The sequence below is a fragment of the Tyto alba genome, unplaced genomic scaffold, assembly GCF_018691265.1.
Source record: "Tyto alba isolate M040663 unplaced genomic scaffold, T.alba_DEE_v4.0 Super-Scaffold_200000178, whole genome shotgun sequence".
Taxonomy (NCBI): Eukaryota; Metazoa; Chordata; class Aves; order Strigiformes; family Tytonidae; genus Tyto; species Tyto alba.
The window spans coordinates 146405-161252 of record NW_024881291.1 but is presented as its reverse complement, the minus strand read 5'-3'; the positions used below and the strand labels follow the sequence as shown (position 1 = coordinate 161252).

General features: G+C 59.4%; 1 protein-coding gene across 1 annotated transcript in view; it reads right to left on the bottom strand.

Moving 5' to 3' along the window:
• The window catches only part of LOC104364205, a 39057-nt gene extending 24209 nt beyond the window's left edge, over positions 1–14848 (bottom strand). Inside the window, exons 1-11 of the mRNA XM_042794007.1 lie at positions 14746–14848; positions 13809–14393; positions 10133–10690; positions 8616–9173; positions 7244–7801; positions 6606–6751; positions 6011–6017; positions 4505–4828; positions 3460–4152; positions 1828–2385; positions 566–958 (exon numbers count right to left, since the gene is read on the bottom strand). Coding sequence (XP_042649941.1) covers positions 566–958; positions 1828–2385; positions 3460–4152; positions 4505–4828; positions 6011–6017; positions 6606–6751; positions 7244–7801; positions 8616–9173; positions 10133–10690; positions 13809–14393; positions 14746–14848 — 4483 coding nt within the window. The remainder of the gene's footprint in view (positions 1–565; positions 959–1827; positions 2386–3459; positions 4153–4504; positions 4829–6010; positions 6018–6605; positions 6752–7243; positions 7802–8615; positions 9174–10132; positions 10691–13808; positions 14394–14745) is intronic.

The following is a 14848-nucleotide window of genomic DNA, read 5'->3' as shown; positions in this document are numbered from 1 at the left end:
CAAGGGGGTCGGTGTACCTCATCCCCCTTCAACCCATACCCAGAACCCATCCTCCACCTTTTCCTCATTTCTCCTTGAAATGAGTTCATGGAATACCTGCTTCTCTTTGTCTAGTATGCAAATCAGCCAGTAAAATAAACTTAAAAGGTGACAGAGAATGTTGCTGGGTGTGCTGCAACCACCTAAGATTACTGGACCTGAAACAACACTGGAACTTGGAATGGTGAACCGGACTTCTGACCTCTCCTTTCCTCCTTATTTTCTTTCTTCTATTTCTTATACATTTATCAATAAGAAGCCACACTGCTTACCTTCCTTTTCCCATTTTATGTAGTTTCTACCACAAGTAAAACATTTTAACTAGTCATATGGTGTTGTTTCACCTTAATTTAACGGGAGGAGATCACAGAACCTTTGTGACTCCTTGGGTTCCCAGCCCGGCTCGTAACAGATGCCCAGACAGTTCAGGTTCAATATCTGCCCAACTCTCACACCAAATCCACTCCTCTCCACTTTACTGCTGAGCACAACGTGACATGGGGTTAAGCCCCCAGTGAGAACTCGCCTGCGTGGAAGGTTTGCTGATGCCTCCGGAGGTCGCACTTCTTCCAGAATTTCTTCCCGCAGTGTGAGCAGACGTACGGGAGCTCTCCGGTGTGGATGAGTTGGTGTTTGACGACATCTGAGCTAAAGCTGAAGCGTTTCCCACACGTGGTGCAGACAAAGGGCTTCTCCTTGGTGTGTGTCCTCCAGTGATGCACGAGGTTCACACTGCTCCTAAAGCTCTTCCCGCAATCCAAGCACTTGAAGGGCTTCACTCCTATGTGGATGCGTCGGTGATATCTCAAGTTGTTTCCAGAACTGAAGACCTTCCCACATTCCAGACACTTGTAGACCTCATCTCTGGAGCTACTCCTTGATTGGGCTGCATCTTCTTCAAGGTCTTCAGCATACGTCCCTTTGAAAGAGAATTTTTGGGGTTCTACTGACACTTGGCTACCTTGCGTCTCCCCTGGCTGCCGTGGGACATCCTGGTCCCCGTCCACCCTGGGGCTCCTCTCCGGCTCCTTCCAGCACCACCCTCTGCTCCTCCATGGGCTGCCTCTCCTCCTCCTTCCCAGTCCCCCCAGGACCCAGCACTGGGGACAGAAATACTTGAGGGAGAGATGGAATAACCGAGACAGGACCAACTGCCGTGACCGACGCACAGACCCACCCCCTTGTACTACGCCGCCAGACCCTTTTACACCCTTTCCTCCTCCTGCCCCCCTTCCCTGCTCATCACCTCCTGCGCACGCACAGCCCCCGCTCCAGCCGGGCATCCTTATCAGCTGTGGGAGCTGCCAGCCCCTGCCTGCGGTGCACAAGTGTGTAAAGAGATGGGGGTGCAAGTGCACGGCTGCCCACGGCTCGGAGTGTGTGTATCCTCCTGATCCTCCTCCATCCCTCCTCCTCCTCCACCCTGGCCCAGCTCCCCCCTCCCTCCCCACTTCCATCCCCCCCAAACTCCCCCCACCCCCCGGGAGGGCCAGGGCTGGAGATGGCTCAGGGTGGGATGGGGCAGTGGGGGGCTGCTGGCTGCTCCCACCCGCCGTGGGGGAACCCGGGAAGGGGGAAAGAGGAGAAAAAAGGGAGAAAACCCGTGGGTGGAGGTAAAAATAGTTGAGGAGGCAGAAAGGGGCCATCAGTTACACTCAGCCATGCAGGGATGGATGCCCAGCCTGTTCATGACTGAAATCTGACCAAGCCCCACTCCCAAACTGCCTCCCCTCTATTTTATAGCTGACCACAGCGTGATGGGGGGTTCAGCTCCTGCCAGTGACTCACCATTGTGGTGGGCTTGTTGATGATACAGCAGGTCAGATCTTCTCGAGAAGGTCCTCACACACTGTGAGCAGGAGAACTGTTTCTTTCTCATGTGGATGCGTTGGTGTTTGATGAGGCATGACCTACTGGAGACGCGTTTCCCACATGTGGTGCAGAGAAAGGGCTTCTCCTTCATGTGTGTGTTCTGGTGGGATATAAGATTTGTACTATCCCTGAAGCTCTTCCCACAGTCCTGGCACTTGAAGGGCTTCTCTCCTGTGTGGAGGCGCAGGTGACGGTTCAGGTTTCTCGCACAGGTAAAAAATTTCCCACATTCCGGGCACTTGTGCTCCTTCTCTCCGGAGCTACTCCTTGGTTGGGTTGAGTCTTCTTGAAGTTCTTCAGCATACGTCCCTTTGAAAGAGCATTTTCGGGTTCCTCTTGGCTCTTGGGTACCTCGCGTCTGCCCTGGCAGCCGTGGGACATCCTGGTCCCCGTCCACCTTGGGGCTCTGGGGCTCCTCTCTGGCTCCTTCCAGCACCACCCTCTGCTCCTCCTTCTCCTTGTCTGTCCCATCACCTGTGGGGAGACCAAAGGGGCTCATTTCGGGGCTCTGAAGGCAGAGGAAGAGCAGCCCCCTGCTCCAGCAGCTCCAGCCCAGCCCAGTGCCCCCCAGCCCCGTGCTGAGCAGCTGCTGGAGCCCTTCCAGCAAGGCCTCCACCCTCGCCAGTAGCCGCACTGGGATCCCAGATGGCTCCAGTAGCCTTGCCTGTTACTGCTGTGTCGTGGTTTGAGCCCAGAGGGCACCCGAGCACCACGCAGCCGCTCGCTTGCCCCGTCCCCCTCAGGGCTGGGCAGGAGAAAATCAAATCGAAGGTTCAGGGGACCCAGACAAGGATGGGGGGGACCAGATTTGGGGTCCACCCCCCCTGTGACTTGGGCACCGAGGGTGATGGCACTGGGATCACAGCCCCTCCTGCCCCCAGCAGCCCTGCAGCAGCCTGGGCACTGCGGGACCTGCCAGCCCCTGCCCACCCCCCCCCATAGTGCACACGTGTGCAAGGGGACGGGGTGCAGGTGCACGGGTGCCCATGGCTCTCTTTGTGGCTGAAGGCATCGGGGGCTGCCTGGGCGTGGGTGTGACGTCTTTTTGATTTGCAAAAGTGTGCAAGAGGAAGGGTGTGCAAGTGTCTGGGGGATGTGCGTGAGTTTGTGTGTGCGACACTTTCTTTCCCCTCTTTGTCTGCACCCTCCACACCTCACCCTCCATTTAAACACTGGCCCAGCTCCCCCCCTCCCTCCACACCTCCGTCTCCCCCAAACTCCCCCCACCCCCCGGGAGGGCCAGGGCTGGAGATGGCTCAGGGCGGGATGGGGCAGTGGGGGGCTGCTGGCTGCTCCCACCCGCCGTGGGGGAACCTGGGTTAGGGGGAAAGAAGAGGAAGACCAAGAAAACCTGTGGATGCAGAGAAAAAGTGTTGGGCAGGAGGAGACAAACAGAAGACATGCAAAGGCTCACCCCAGTCAATGGGGAGATGGACGCACCCACAGTTCCTGAACAAAATCTGGCCAAACCCTGCCCCCAAACCCCCTCCTCTCCAATTTATTCCTGAGCATGACACAATACTTGGTTAAGGCCCCCTGGGGACTCACCACCGTGCAACGCTTTCTGATGCCTCTTACGGTGGTAATTAAACTGGAATCTCTTCCCACACTGTGAGCAGGCGTACGGTCTCTCTCCGGTGTGCATGAGTTGGTGGGCGATGAAGCACGAGCGAAAGCTGAAGTGTTTCCCACACGTGGTGCAGAGAAAGGGCTTCTCCCTGGTGTGTGTCCGCTGGTGACGCCGGAGTGTGATTTCATCCTTGAAGGTCTTCCAGCAATACTCACACTTGAAGGGATTGTCCAGCCTGTGGATCCGTTGGTGAGTCGTCAGCCTGCACTGCCAGTTGAAGACCCTCCCACACACCAGGCACTTGTGTTCCTTCTTTCTGGAGCTACTCCTTGGTTGGGTTGAGTCTTCTTGAAGGTATGAAGCGTATGAGCCTTTGAAAGAGCATTTTCGGGGTCTTCTTCGCGCTCGCCTACCTTTTCTCTCCCCTGGCTGCCGGGGGACATCCTGGTCCATCTCCACCCTGGGGCTCTGGGGCTCCTCTTTGAAAGAGCATCTTTGGGTTCCTCTTGGCTCTTGGCTACCTTGCGTCTCCCCTGGCAGCTGTGGGACATCCTGGTCCATCTCCACCCTGGGGCTCTGGGGCTCCTCTTTGACTCCTTCCAGCACCACCCTCTGCTCCTCCATGGGCTGCCTCTCCTCCTCCTCCTTTATCTCCTTGCCTGCCCCATCACCTGTGGGGAGACCAAAGGGGCTCATTTCGGGGCTCTGAAGGCAGAGGAAGAGCAGCCCCCTGCTCCAGCAGCTCCAGCCCAGCCCAGTGCCCCCCAGCCCCGTGCTGAGCAGCTGCTGGAGCCCTTCCAGCAAGGCCTCTCCCCAGTTCTCTCCCTCCTCCCCGCCCCCGGCGCAGGGGGCAGGGGATGGGGGGGGCGATCACTCCCTCCCCCCTCGGCTCTGCCGCCCCTTCCTCCCCAGGGGGAGGACTCCTCGCACTCCTCCCCTGCTCCCGCGTGGGCTCCCTCCCACGGGACACACTCCCCCTCCGACCGCCTCCTCCCACGGGCTGCCGGCCCCCCAGCAACACACCGCTCCCAGAGTCCCGGCCTGCTTGGGGCGCAGCCCCCTGCTCCCCCGTGGCGTCCTCCCCGGGCTGCGGGGGGGCATCTGCTCCCGCGTGGGCCTCCTCCATGCTTTGCAGGGGAGCCTGTTCCGGCGCACCTCCCCCGCTCCTTCCGTCCTTCCCCGCCCTTGGGGTTTGCAGGGGAGTTTCCTTCCCTGCTCCCTCCTCTTCCTCCCGGCTTCCCCTTCTGAAATCCGTTATCCCAGACTTGCACCCGCCGTCGCTCGTTGGCTCGGCCTTGCCCAGAGCCGGCTCCGGTTTGGGCCCGGGGGGCTTCGGGCAGGACCCCCCTGCACCCCCCCGCAACCACCGTGCACCCCCCCTTCACCTCCCTACAGCCCCCTGCACCCCCCTACCTCAACCCCTGCACCCCCCCACGCCCCTGCACCGCCCTTGTACCCCCCCAAAACCCCCCTGCTCCCAGCCCGCTCCGCTCAGGCGTGCGAGGAGCTGGGGAGGGGTCCGGGGGGTGTCTGGGGCTCTGGGTCTCAGCCTGCGCTCCCCTGCGCCCGGCAAGGCCGGGGGGTTGGGGGGGGCGAGCACGAGGGTGCCCACTAAGGCGGGGGGTTCTCTTTGTGTGTGGGGGTGCAGCATCGCGCTGCTGGCAGGAGTGTTCCCCATTAGCACCGGGACCAGTAACCCCCAGCCCGGCTGTGGGAGCCTGAGGCGAGGCCGGGCCTTTGCTGCCGACTGACCCTTGGGGAGGAGCGGAGAGCCAGGCGGGAGGGGAACAGCCGGCCCAACAGGCCCCGGAGGCCGGACGGTCCTGGGACAGGGGGACACGGAGCAAAAACCGGGGAACAGCCGGCCCAACAGGCCCCGGAGGCCGGACGGTCCTGGGACAGGGGGACACGGAGCAAAAACCGGGGGAACAGCCGGCCAAACAGGCCCCGGAGGCCGGACGGTCCTGGGAGAGGGGGACACGGAGCAAAAACCGGGGGAACAGCCGGTCCAACAGGCCCCGGAGGCCGGACGGTCCTGGGAGAGGGGACACGGAGCAAAAACCGGGGAACAGCCGGCCCAACAGGCCCCGGAGGCCGGACGGTCCTGGGAGAGGGGACACGGAGCAAAAACCGGGGAACAGCCGGCCCAACAGGCCCCGGAGGCCGGACGGTCCTCGGAGAGGGGACACGGAGCAAAAACCGGCGTCAGTGGGCGGGACAGACCCCACCGGCCGAGTCGAGTGAGGAGCAGGAGGACGGGCCCCCCCTCGCCCTTCGTGCTGGCGCAGGAGAACTAAAAGCCGCTGGGACTTTCCATCGAGACGAGGCCCGTTGGTACCCGGAGAGGGACAGAGCGACCAGAACATGGCCCTGCTCACTCCAGCACCGGTGTGTTCGGGTGGGCCGAGGGGTAGAAAGGGTATAAATAAAGTGTATAAATGTGTAAACAAGGAATAAATAGATCCCTCTGCTCGGGGGGGATGTCGGCGTCTGGCCCAGCGCAGAAACGACTCGGCTTGAGGGACAAACCTGGGAGCTTGTAAAAAGAAGTAAAAAGAGTTTATTAGCAGGAGACAGGAGGAGAAGAGCTGCAAAGGCCATCACTCACCGATATCTGGCCAACCCCCACCCCTGGCCCCCTCCTCTCCATTTTGTCGTGGAGCAACACTCAATACAGCCAGGAATGTCTCTTTGCTTGGGTCAGGTCATCCGCCTGGTTGAGTTCCCCCCATCCCAATCCCTTGTGCAACCCCCAGAAATTTTCACTGTTCAATGAACGGGACACGAAGTGGAAGGACATTATGAGGAACACCCCATGTATTTGATAGAAACTTCAAAAAAAGAGAGGTATTTCTTCCATTTCCTATAAGGGGATATATACACACCCTTGATAGGTGTGAACACACACGGATGTGGGCACCTGCGTAACAAAAGGAGCACCCCCTATGCCTGATTTTTGTTGCAGGGTCCTGGCTGGATTTTTGCTTCCACCTTCTGGGTGAAGCACTACCCAAACTCTGGGCACTTGCAAAGTCTCTCTCCATTATGGATCCTGTGGTGGGAGATGAGGTTAGAGAAGTCACTGAAGTTCTTCCCACTCTCAGGGCATTTATGGGTCCTCCACTTTTATTTGGACTCCAGCTTGCTCGTGGCTGCATGGGTTCTCTTCCTGCCACCCCTTTGCCCCGTCAGTGTCGGCTCCTCCTTCCTCCCCAACTTCTCCTCCAGCACCCGGGGTGGTTGTCCTGGCTCCGCGTGGGTGCTCAGCGCCTGCTCGAGAAAGACAAAGCCATTGCACCAGCAGGACCTCCACAGCCAAGGAGGGAGGGGAAACCCAAGTATCTGCTGGGGTTATTCAAGGTGGGAAGGCCCAGGAGGGGATTTGCAGTGCTGGAGGAGGGGTGCACAGAGGCCTCCGTGTCCTCGAACGGCCCTGGAAAATGTGCTTGGAGACCATTTGCTATCCCCAAGTCTGACTCGTGAACCCCCCTGCATCGAGGAGTTTCCTCCAGTGCAGCTCCAGTCCCTGGAGGTCTCCAGTCCAACCTCCTGCTCAGAGCAGGACTATCCCCACCGACAGTTCAACCCAACCCGGGGACAGAGCAAACCCATCCCCAGGGACATCTCCCACCCCATCGCTGCTGCCAGGCTGGGAGCAGGAGTCCCAGCACAGCCCCACCATGTGCTTCGCCAGCCCATCCCAGCCCACAGCCCCAGAAGGGACTGGAGACATCCCACACTAAGCTCCTCCTGAGGACTCACCACTGTGGAGGGTTTCCTGATGCCTCCTGAGGTGGTAAGTCTGCCGGAAGGTCTTCCCACAGTGCGAGCAGGGGTAGGGCCTCTGTCCCGTGTGGATACGCTGGTGGATGGTGAGGCCCGAGCGCCAGGCGAACCGTTTCCCACACGTGGTGCAGAGAAAGGGCTTCTCCTTGGTGTGGGTCCTCCAGTGACACAGGAGGGTTGCACTCTCCATGAAGCTCTTCCCACAAATACGGCACTTGAAGGGCTTCTCTCCCGTATGGATCTGTCGATGACGTCTCATGCTGTTCCTCCAGGCGAAGCTCTTCCCACAGTCCACACACTTGTAGACCTTCCCTCTGGAGCTACGCCTTTGTTGGGTTGCATCTTCTTGAAGTTCCTCACCATACGTCCCTTTGAAAGAGCATTTTCGGGGTCTTCTTGACTCTTGGCTACCTTGCATCTCCCCTGGCTGCCGTGGGACACCCTGGTCCCCGTCCACCCTGGGGCTCTGGGGTTCCTCTTTGACTCCTTCCAGCACCACCCTCTGCTCCTCCTTCTCCTTGCCTGCCCCATCACCTGTGGGGAGACCAAAGGGGCTCATTTCGGGGCTCTGAAGGCAGAGGAAGAGCAGCCCCCTGCTCCAGCAGCTCCAGCCCAGCCCAGTGCCCCCCAGCCCCGTGCTGAGCAGCTGCTGGAGCCCTTCCAGCAAGGCCTCCACCCTCACCAGTAGCCGCACTGGGATCCCAGATGGCTCCAGTAGCCTTGCCTGTTACTGCTGTGTCGTGGTTTGAGCCCAGAGGGCACCTGAGCACCACGCAGCCGCTCGCTCGCCCCGTCCCCCTCAGGGCTGGGCAGGAGAAAATCAAATCGAAGGTCCAGGGGACCCAGACAAGGATGGGTGGTGCCAGATTTAGGGTGACTTGGTGTCTGTATGTGTGTCCCCTCCTTCAGCTCCTGCTCCATCCACATATCTCCCCCTCATGCTGCCTTATTCTTGCTGCATCACTCAGGAGTAGTTCCTACTGTGTCCCCGCTTTCATCTCCTCCATGAACTCCCCCCGCCCCCCGGGAGGGCCAGGGCTGGAGATGGCTCAGGGCGGGATGGGGCAGTGGGGGGCTGCTGGCTGCTCCCACCCGCTGTGGGGGAACCCGGGAAGGGGGAAAGAGGGGAAAAAAGGGAGAAAACCCGTGGGTGGAGGTAAAAATAGTGGGGCAGGAGAAAACAGACAGGAGACATGCAAAGGCCATCACTCACCCACTCCTATTGGGAGATGGATGTCCAGACAGTTCATGACCAAAATCTGGACAACTGCCACCCCTGATTCCTCACCTCTCCATTTTATTGCTGAGCACAACGTGCTATGACGTTACGCCGCACATGAGGACTCACCACAGCGGACGGTTTGCTGATGCCTCCTGAGGTGGTAAATATGCCGGAAGGTCTTCTTGCAGTACGAGCAGGCGTACGGTCTCTCTTCTGTGTGGGATATTTGGTGAATGAGGAGGCGTGAGCTAAATGAGAAGCATTTCCCACATGTTGTGCATAGAAAGGGCTTCTCCTTGGTGTGTGTCTTCCAGTGAGACATAAGATTCCCAGCATCCCGAAAGCTCTTCCCACAATCAAAGCACTTGAAGGGCTTCTCTCCCGTGTGGATCCGCCGGTGACGGATGAGGCAGCTCCACCAGTTGAAGACCTTCCCACACTCCAGACACTTATAGACCTTCCCTCTGGAGATACTGCTTGTTTGGGTTCCGTGCTTTTGAAGATCTTCAGCACACGTCCCGTGGGAAGAAGAGTTTTGGGTTCCTCTTGGCTCTTGGCTACCTTGCATCTCCCCTGGCTGCCGGGGGACATCCTGGTCCATCTCCACCCTGGGGCTCTGGGGCTCCTCTCCGGCTCCTTCCAGCACCACCCTCTGCTCCTCCTTCTCCTTGTCTGTCCCATCACCTGTGGGGAGACCAAAGGGGCTCATTTCGGGGCTCTGAAGGCAGAGGAAGAGCAGCCCCCTGCTCCAGCAGCTCCAGCCCAGCCCAGTGCCCCCCAGCCCCGTGCTGAGCAGCTGCTGGAGCCCTTCCAGCAAGGCCTCCACCCTCACCAGTAGCCGCACTGGGATCCCAGATGGCTCCAGTAGCCTTGCCTGTTACTGCTGTGTCGTGGTTTGAGCCCAGAGGGCACCCGAGCACCACGCAGCCGCTCGCTTGCCCCGTCCCCCTCAGGGCTGGGCAGGAGAAAATCAAACCGAAGGTCCAGGGGACCCAGACAAGGATTAGGGGGACCAGATTTGGGGTCCACCCCCCCTGTGACTTGGGCACCGAGGGTGCTGGCGCTGGGATCACAGCCCCTCCTGCCCCCAGCAGCCCTGCAGCAGCCTGGGCCCTGCGGGACCTGCCAGCCCCTGCCCACCCCCCCCTGCACCCCCCCTGCACCCCTGGCTGTACAAGAGTGTAAAGATGTTGGGGTGCAAGTGCATAGGTGCCCATGGATCCGAGTGTCTGTATCTTCCATCATCCTCCTCCTCCATTCTTCCTTGTCCTTCATCTTGGATCAGTGGCCAACCTTGGTCCCCACTTCCATTCCCCCCAGAGTCCCCCCACCCCCCGGGACGGCCAGGGCTGGAGATGGCTCAGGGCGGGATGGGGCAGTGGGGGGCTGCTGGCTGCTCCCACCCGCTGTGGGGGAACCCAGGAAGGGGAGAGAGGAGGAAAAGCAAGAAAACTTGTGCATGGGGGTAGAAGAAGTTGGGCAGGAGGAGGCAGGAAGGGTCCATCACTCACCTCCACAGAGTGGGAGATGTATGCCCAGCCAGTTTCTGAAAAAATCAGGCCAAGCCCACCTACAAATGCCTTCCTCTATATTTTTTTGCTGAGCACGTCATCATATGTGTTTGAGGCCCTCCAAGGACTTACCACCGTGGTGGAGTCTCCGATGCCTCTTGACGCTGTAACTATGTCTGAAGGTCTTCCCGCAGTGCGAGCAGGCGTACGGTCTCCCTTCCGTGTGGACATTTTGATGTTTGATAAGGTACCAGCTAAAGGAGAAACTTTTTCCACACGTGGTGCAGACAAAGGGCTTCTCATTGGTGTGTCTCTGCCGGTGAATGAGGAGTTTCAGTTTATACCTGAAGCTCTTCCCACAATCAAAGCACTTGTAGGGCTTCTCTCCTGTGTGGATCCGCCAGTGACGGTTCAGGTTTCTTATACAGCCAAAGCCCTTCCCACATTCTGGACACTTGCAGACCTTCCCTCTGGATCCTCTCCTTGGTTGGGTTGACTCTTCCTGATGGGCTTCAGCGCCCGTCCCTTCCAAAGAGCATCTTTGGGTTCCTCTTGGCTCTTGGCTACCTTGCGTCTCCCCTGGCTGCCGTGGGACATCCTGGTCCCCGTCCACCTTGGGGCTCTGGGGCTCCTCTCCGGCTCCTTCCAGCACCACCCTCTGCTCCTCCTTCTCCTTGCCTGCCCCATCACCTGTGGGGAGACCAAAGGGGCTCATTTCGGGGCTCTGAAGGCAGAGGAAGAGCAGCCCCCTGCTTCAGCAGCTCCAGCCCAGCCCAGTGCCCCCCAGCCCCGTGCTGAGCAGCTGCTGGAGCCCTTCCAGCAAGGCCTCCACCCTCGCCAGTGGCCGCACTGGGATCCCAGATGGCTCCAGCACCTGACACCACAGAGCAGGGGTGCCGCCACCCCCAGGCTGACTCCTGCACATGACCCCAAACCCGCTCACACCAGTCCCCCCAGAACCAGGCACTGGGGACAGAAATACTTGAGGGAGAGATGGAATAACCGAGACAGGACCAACTGCCGTGACCGACGCACAGACCCCCCCCAGCAGCTCACCACTCCTGCCCGCGCTGCCCGCAGAGTCCCGGCCTTCTTCACGTGGAGCCCCCTGCTCCCCTGTGGAGTCCTCCGAGGGCTGCAGGATGCATTTGCTCCCCCGTGACCTCCTTTCTTTGCATGGGCTCTCCGTTCTGGTGCATCTCCCCCTCTCCTTCCATTCTTCCCAACCCTCGCTCTTTACAGAGGTTTTTCCGTCCTCTTCCTCCCGGGTTCCCCCCTCATAACTCTGTTATTTCGTAGGTGAGGCCACCATCACGCATTGTCTCAGCCTTGGCCAGAGGCAGATCTGACTTGGAGCCTGGGTCTTCAAGCAGCTTCTCACAAGGGCCACCACTGGAGCCCAGCCCCGAAACCGCATGTTCAGGTTAATGCCTACACTTTAATTTACAGCTGTACCCCTGAAAAAGGGCTAAAAGAATCCGACGTGAGACAAACAGCCGGCACCAGAAGAAATAAAGGCTGGAAAACTGCCCAGCAAAGAAAAACTGAGGAAAAAGTAAAGGTGATAAGGGGGATGTCGACCACTGACTCAACTGGACAAAAGGGTTCATGTGCTCCATCCTCCCTCAGTGCACACCCAGAACCCAACTCCCTTGCCTCACAGGGAAGTGAGATCATGGAATACCTGTCTCTTTGTTCAGTATGCAAATCAGCCGATAAGATGAACTTATAAGGTGACAGAGAATGTTGCTGGGCCTGCCCCCACCATCCAAGATTACCCGAGCTGAGACAATACTGGACCCTGGGCTGGCGATCCAGATCCTCTGACTTTTTCTCTGCCTCCCTTTTCTTTACTTTCTTTAATTTCTCATGCATTTGCCAATAAGAGGCCGCACTGCTTCCCCTCCTTTTCCAAGTTTAAGCTGTTTCTACAGCTAGGAAAACATTTGAACCAGTCAGCTGTTGTCGTTCCACCTTAATTTAACCCGAGGTGATCACAAATCTTCTGTGACTCCCTGGGGTCCCAGGCCAGGTCAGAACACCCACCACACGCAAACCGACAGTACAGGGCTCAAGCCGGCTGGGTGCTCAGCACCGTGCTCGGGGTGCTGAGCACCCTGTACAGGTGGCAGCAGGGTGTGGGGGGGGGCGCAAACTCCTGGGTTTGAGTGAGTGATGGGGTGGGTGGTTTTTGGGTGGGTTTTTTTTTTGGTGGCAGGGGAGGGGGCTATCGGGGCGGCCCCCTGTGAGATGCTTCTCGAAGCTCCCCCAGCTCCAAGTCAGCTCCACCTCGGCACGAAAACTGAGCCCATCAGCTGCGCCTCTGCAATAACGTATTTAAGAAGGGACGTGGTGAGGAGCAGTCGGACTTGTGAGGAGGAGTTGGGGCAGCTGCATGAACCCCAAGGTCAGTGGGGGAACGGAGGAAGAAAGGAGGGGGGAGGTGTGCCGGAGCAGAGACCCCCCTGTATCCTGTGGGGAGACGGCAGGGCGGCCCCCCCCTGCCACCAAATGGAGAGCTACGGTGGAGCAGACACTGATTTATGGCCTGTGTTTGTCGCATGGATGTTCAAGGTGACTGTGCCCAAAGAAGGCCTTGTGGAAAAAAGCAGCCCTGATCTTGTAGTTCAGGGTCAGGAGGATTGCAGCATGCGGGGGTGTCCCAGGCTGGAGCAGCTGGGGAAACGCTGCAGCCCGTGGGAGGGACTCACATCAGAGAAAAGTCGTGGAGGACTGTCTCCTGGGAGAAGAGGAAGAAGTTCCAGAAGTTTCCCTGCCCCAAAGATGGCAGAAGCGGCAGCACTGCCTGCACCCCCCATTCCCTGCCCCTGTGCCCCTGGGGGAGGAGGTAGAGATATCGGGAGCAGAGCTGAGCCCGGGAAGAAGGGAGGGGTGGGGGGAAGGTGTTCTCAAGATGTGGCAATGCTTCTCACTGTCCTACTCTGTTATGTGTTGTTAGCGTCTGTAATAAATCTATATTCTCTTTTTCACTTCCCTTAACAAGCTGCTTTTTGCCTGTGACCATAATGGGTGATTTGCCCCTCCTGGTCCTATCTGGAATCCCAACCCTGGTTTATTTGTCCCTTCTCATCGCTGGGTGGGAAGGGACAAGTGAGCGGCTGCGTGGTGCTCAGTGACCCCCTGAGCTCAAACCACGACACACAGAAAGGCCGCTCAGCCCAGTCCCCCCACAGCAAGCCCAGTGGGGGGGGGGTCGGGAATTGGGGTAACCTCTGCAAGGCGAGGGTGCTGGCGCTGGGATCACAGCCCCTCCTGCCCCCAGCAGCCCTGCAGCAGCCTGGGCACTGCGGGACCTGCCCGCCCCTGCCCGCACCCCTGGAATGATGCACAAGTGTGCAAATATATGGGGTGTAAGTGCACGGGTGCCCATGGCCATTTGTGTGTGGATCATTCCTGATCCTCCTCCATCCCTCCTCCTCCTTCACTCTGGCCCAGCTCCCCCCTCCCTCCCCACTTCCATCCCCCCCAAACTCCCCCCACCCCCCGGGAGGGCCAGGGCTGGAGATGGCTCAGGGCGGGATGGGGCAGTGGGGGGCTGCTGGCTGCTCCCACCCGTGGGGGAACCCGGGAAGGGGGAAAGAGGGGAAAAAGGGAGAAAACCCGTGGGTGGAGGTAAAAATAGTTGAGGAGGCAGGAAGGGGCCATCAGTTACGCTCAGCCATGCAGGGATGGATGCCCAGCCTGTTCATGACTGAAATCTGACCAAGCCCCACTCCCAAACTGCCTCCCCTCTATTTTATAGCTGACCACAGCGTGATGGGGGGTTCAGCTCCTGCCAGTGACTCACCTTTGTGGCGGGTTTCCTGATAGTATATGAGGTCAGACCAGGTCCAGAAGGTCCTCACAGACTGTGAGCAGGAGAAGGGATTCCCTCCCGTGTGGATGCGTTGATGTTTCCTGAGGGACGAGCTACTGCAGAAACGTTTCCCACACGTGGTGCAGAGAAAGGGCTTCTCCTTCATGTGTGTTTTCTGGTGGGACGTAAGATATGCTTCAACCCTGAAGCTCTTCCCACAGTCCTGGCACTTGAAGGGCTTCTCTCCTGTGTGGAGCTGCAGGTGACGGGTCAGGCTGCTCCCACGGGTGAAAAATTTCTCACACTTCAGGCACTTGTGCTCCTTCTCTCTGGAGCTACTCCTTGGTTGAGTTGAGTCTTCTTGAAGTTCTTCAGCATACGTCCCTTTGAAAGAGCATCTTCGGGGTCTTCTTCGCGCTCGCCTACCTTTTGTCTCCCCTGGCTGCCGTGGGACATCCTGGTCCCCGTCCACCCTGGGGCTCTGGGGCTCCTCTTTGACTCCTTCCAGCACCACCCTCTGCTCCTCCATGGGCTGCCTCTCCTCCTCCTCCTTTATCTCCTTGCCTGCCCCATCACCTGTGGGGAGACCAAAGGGGCTCATTTCGGGGCTCTGAAGGCAGAGGAAGAGCAGCCCCCTGCTCCAGCAGCTCCAGCCCAGCCCAGTGCCCCCCAGCCCCGTGCTGAGCAGCTGCTGGAGCCCTTCCAGCAAGGCCTCTCCCCAGTTCTCTCCCTCCTCCCTGCCCCCGGCGCAGGGGGCAGGGGATGGGGGGGGCGATCACTCCCTCCCCCCTCGGCTCTGCCGCCCCTTCCTCCCCAGGGGGAGGACTCCTCGCACTCCTCCCCTGCTCCCGCGTGGGCTCCCTCCCACGGGACACACTCCCCCTCCGACCGCCTCCTCCCACGGGCTGCCGGCCCCCCAGCAACACACCGCTCCCCGAGTCCCGGCCTGCTTGGGGCGCAGCCCCCTGCTCCCCCGTGGCGTCCTCCCCGGGCTGCGGGGGGGCATCTGCTCCCGCGTGGGCCTCCTCCAT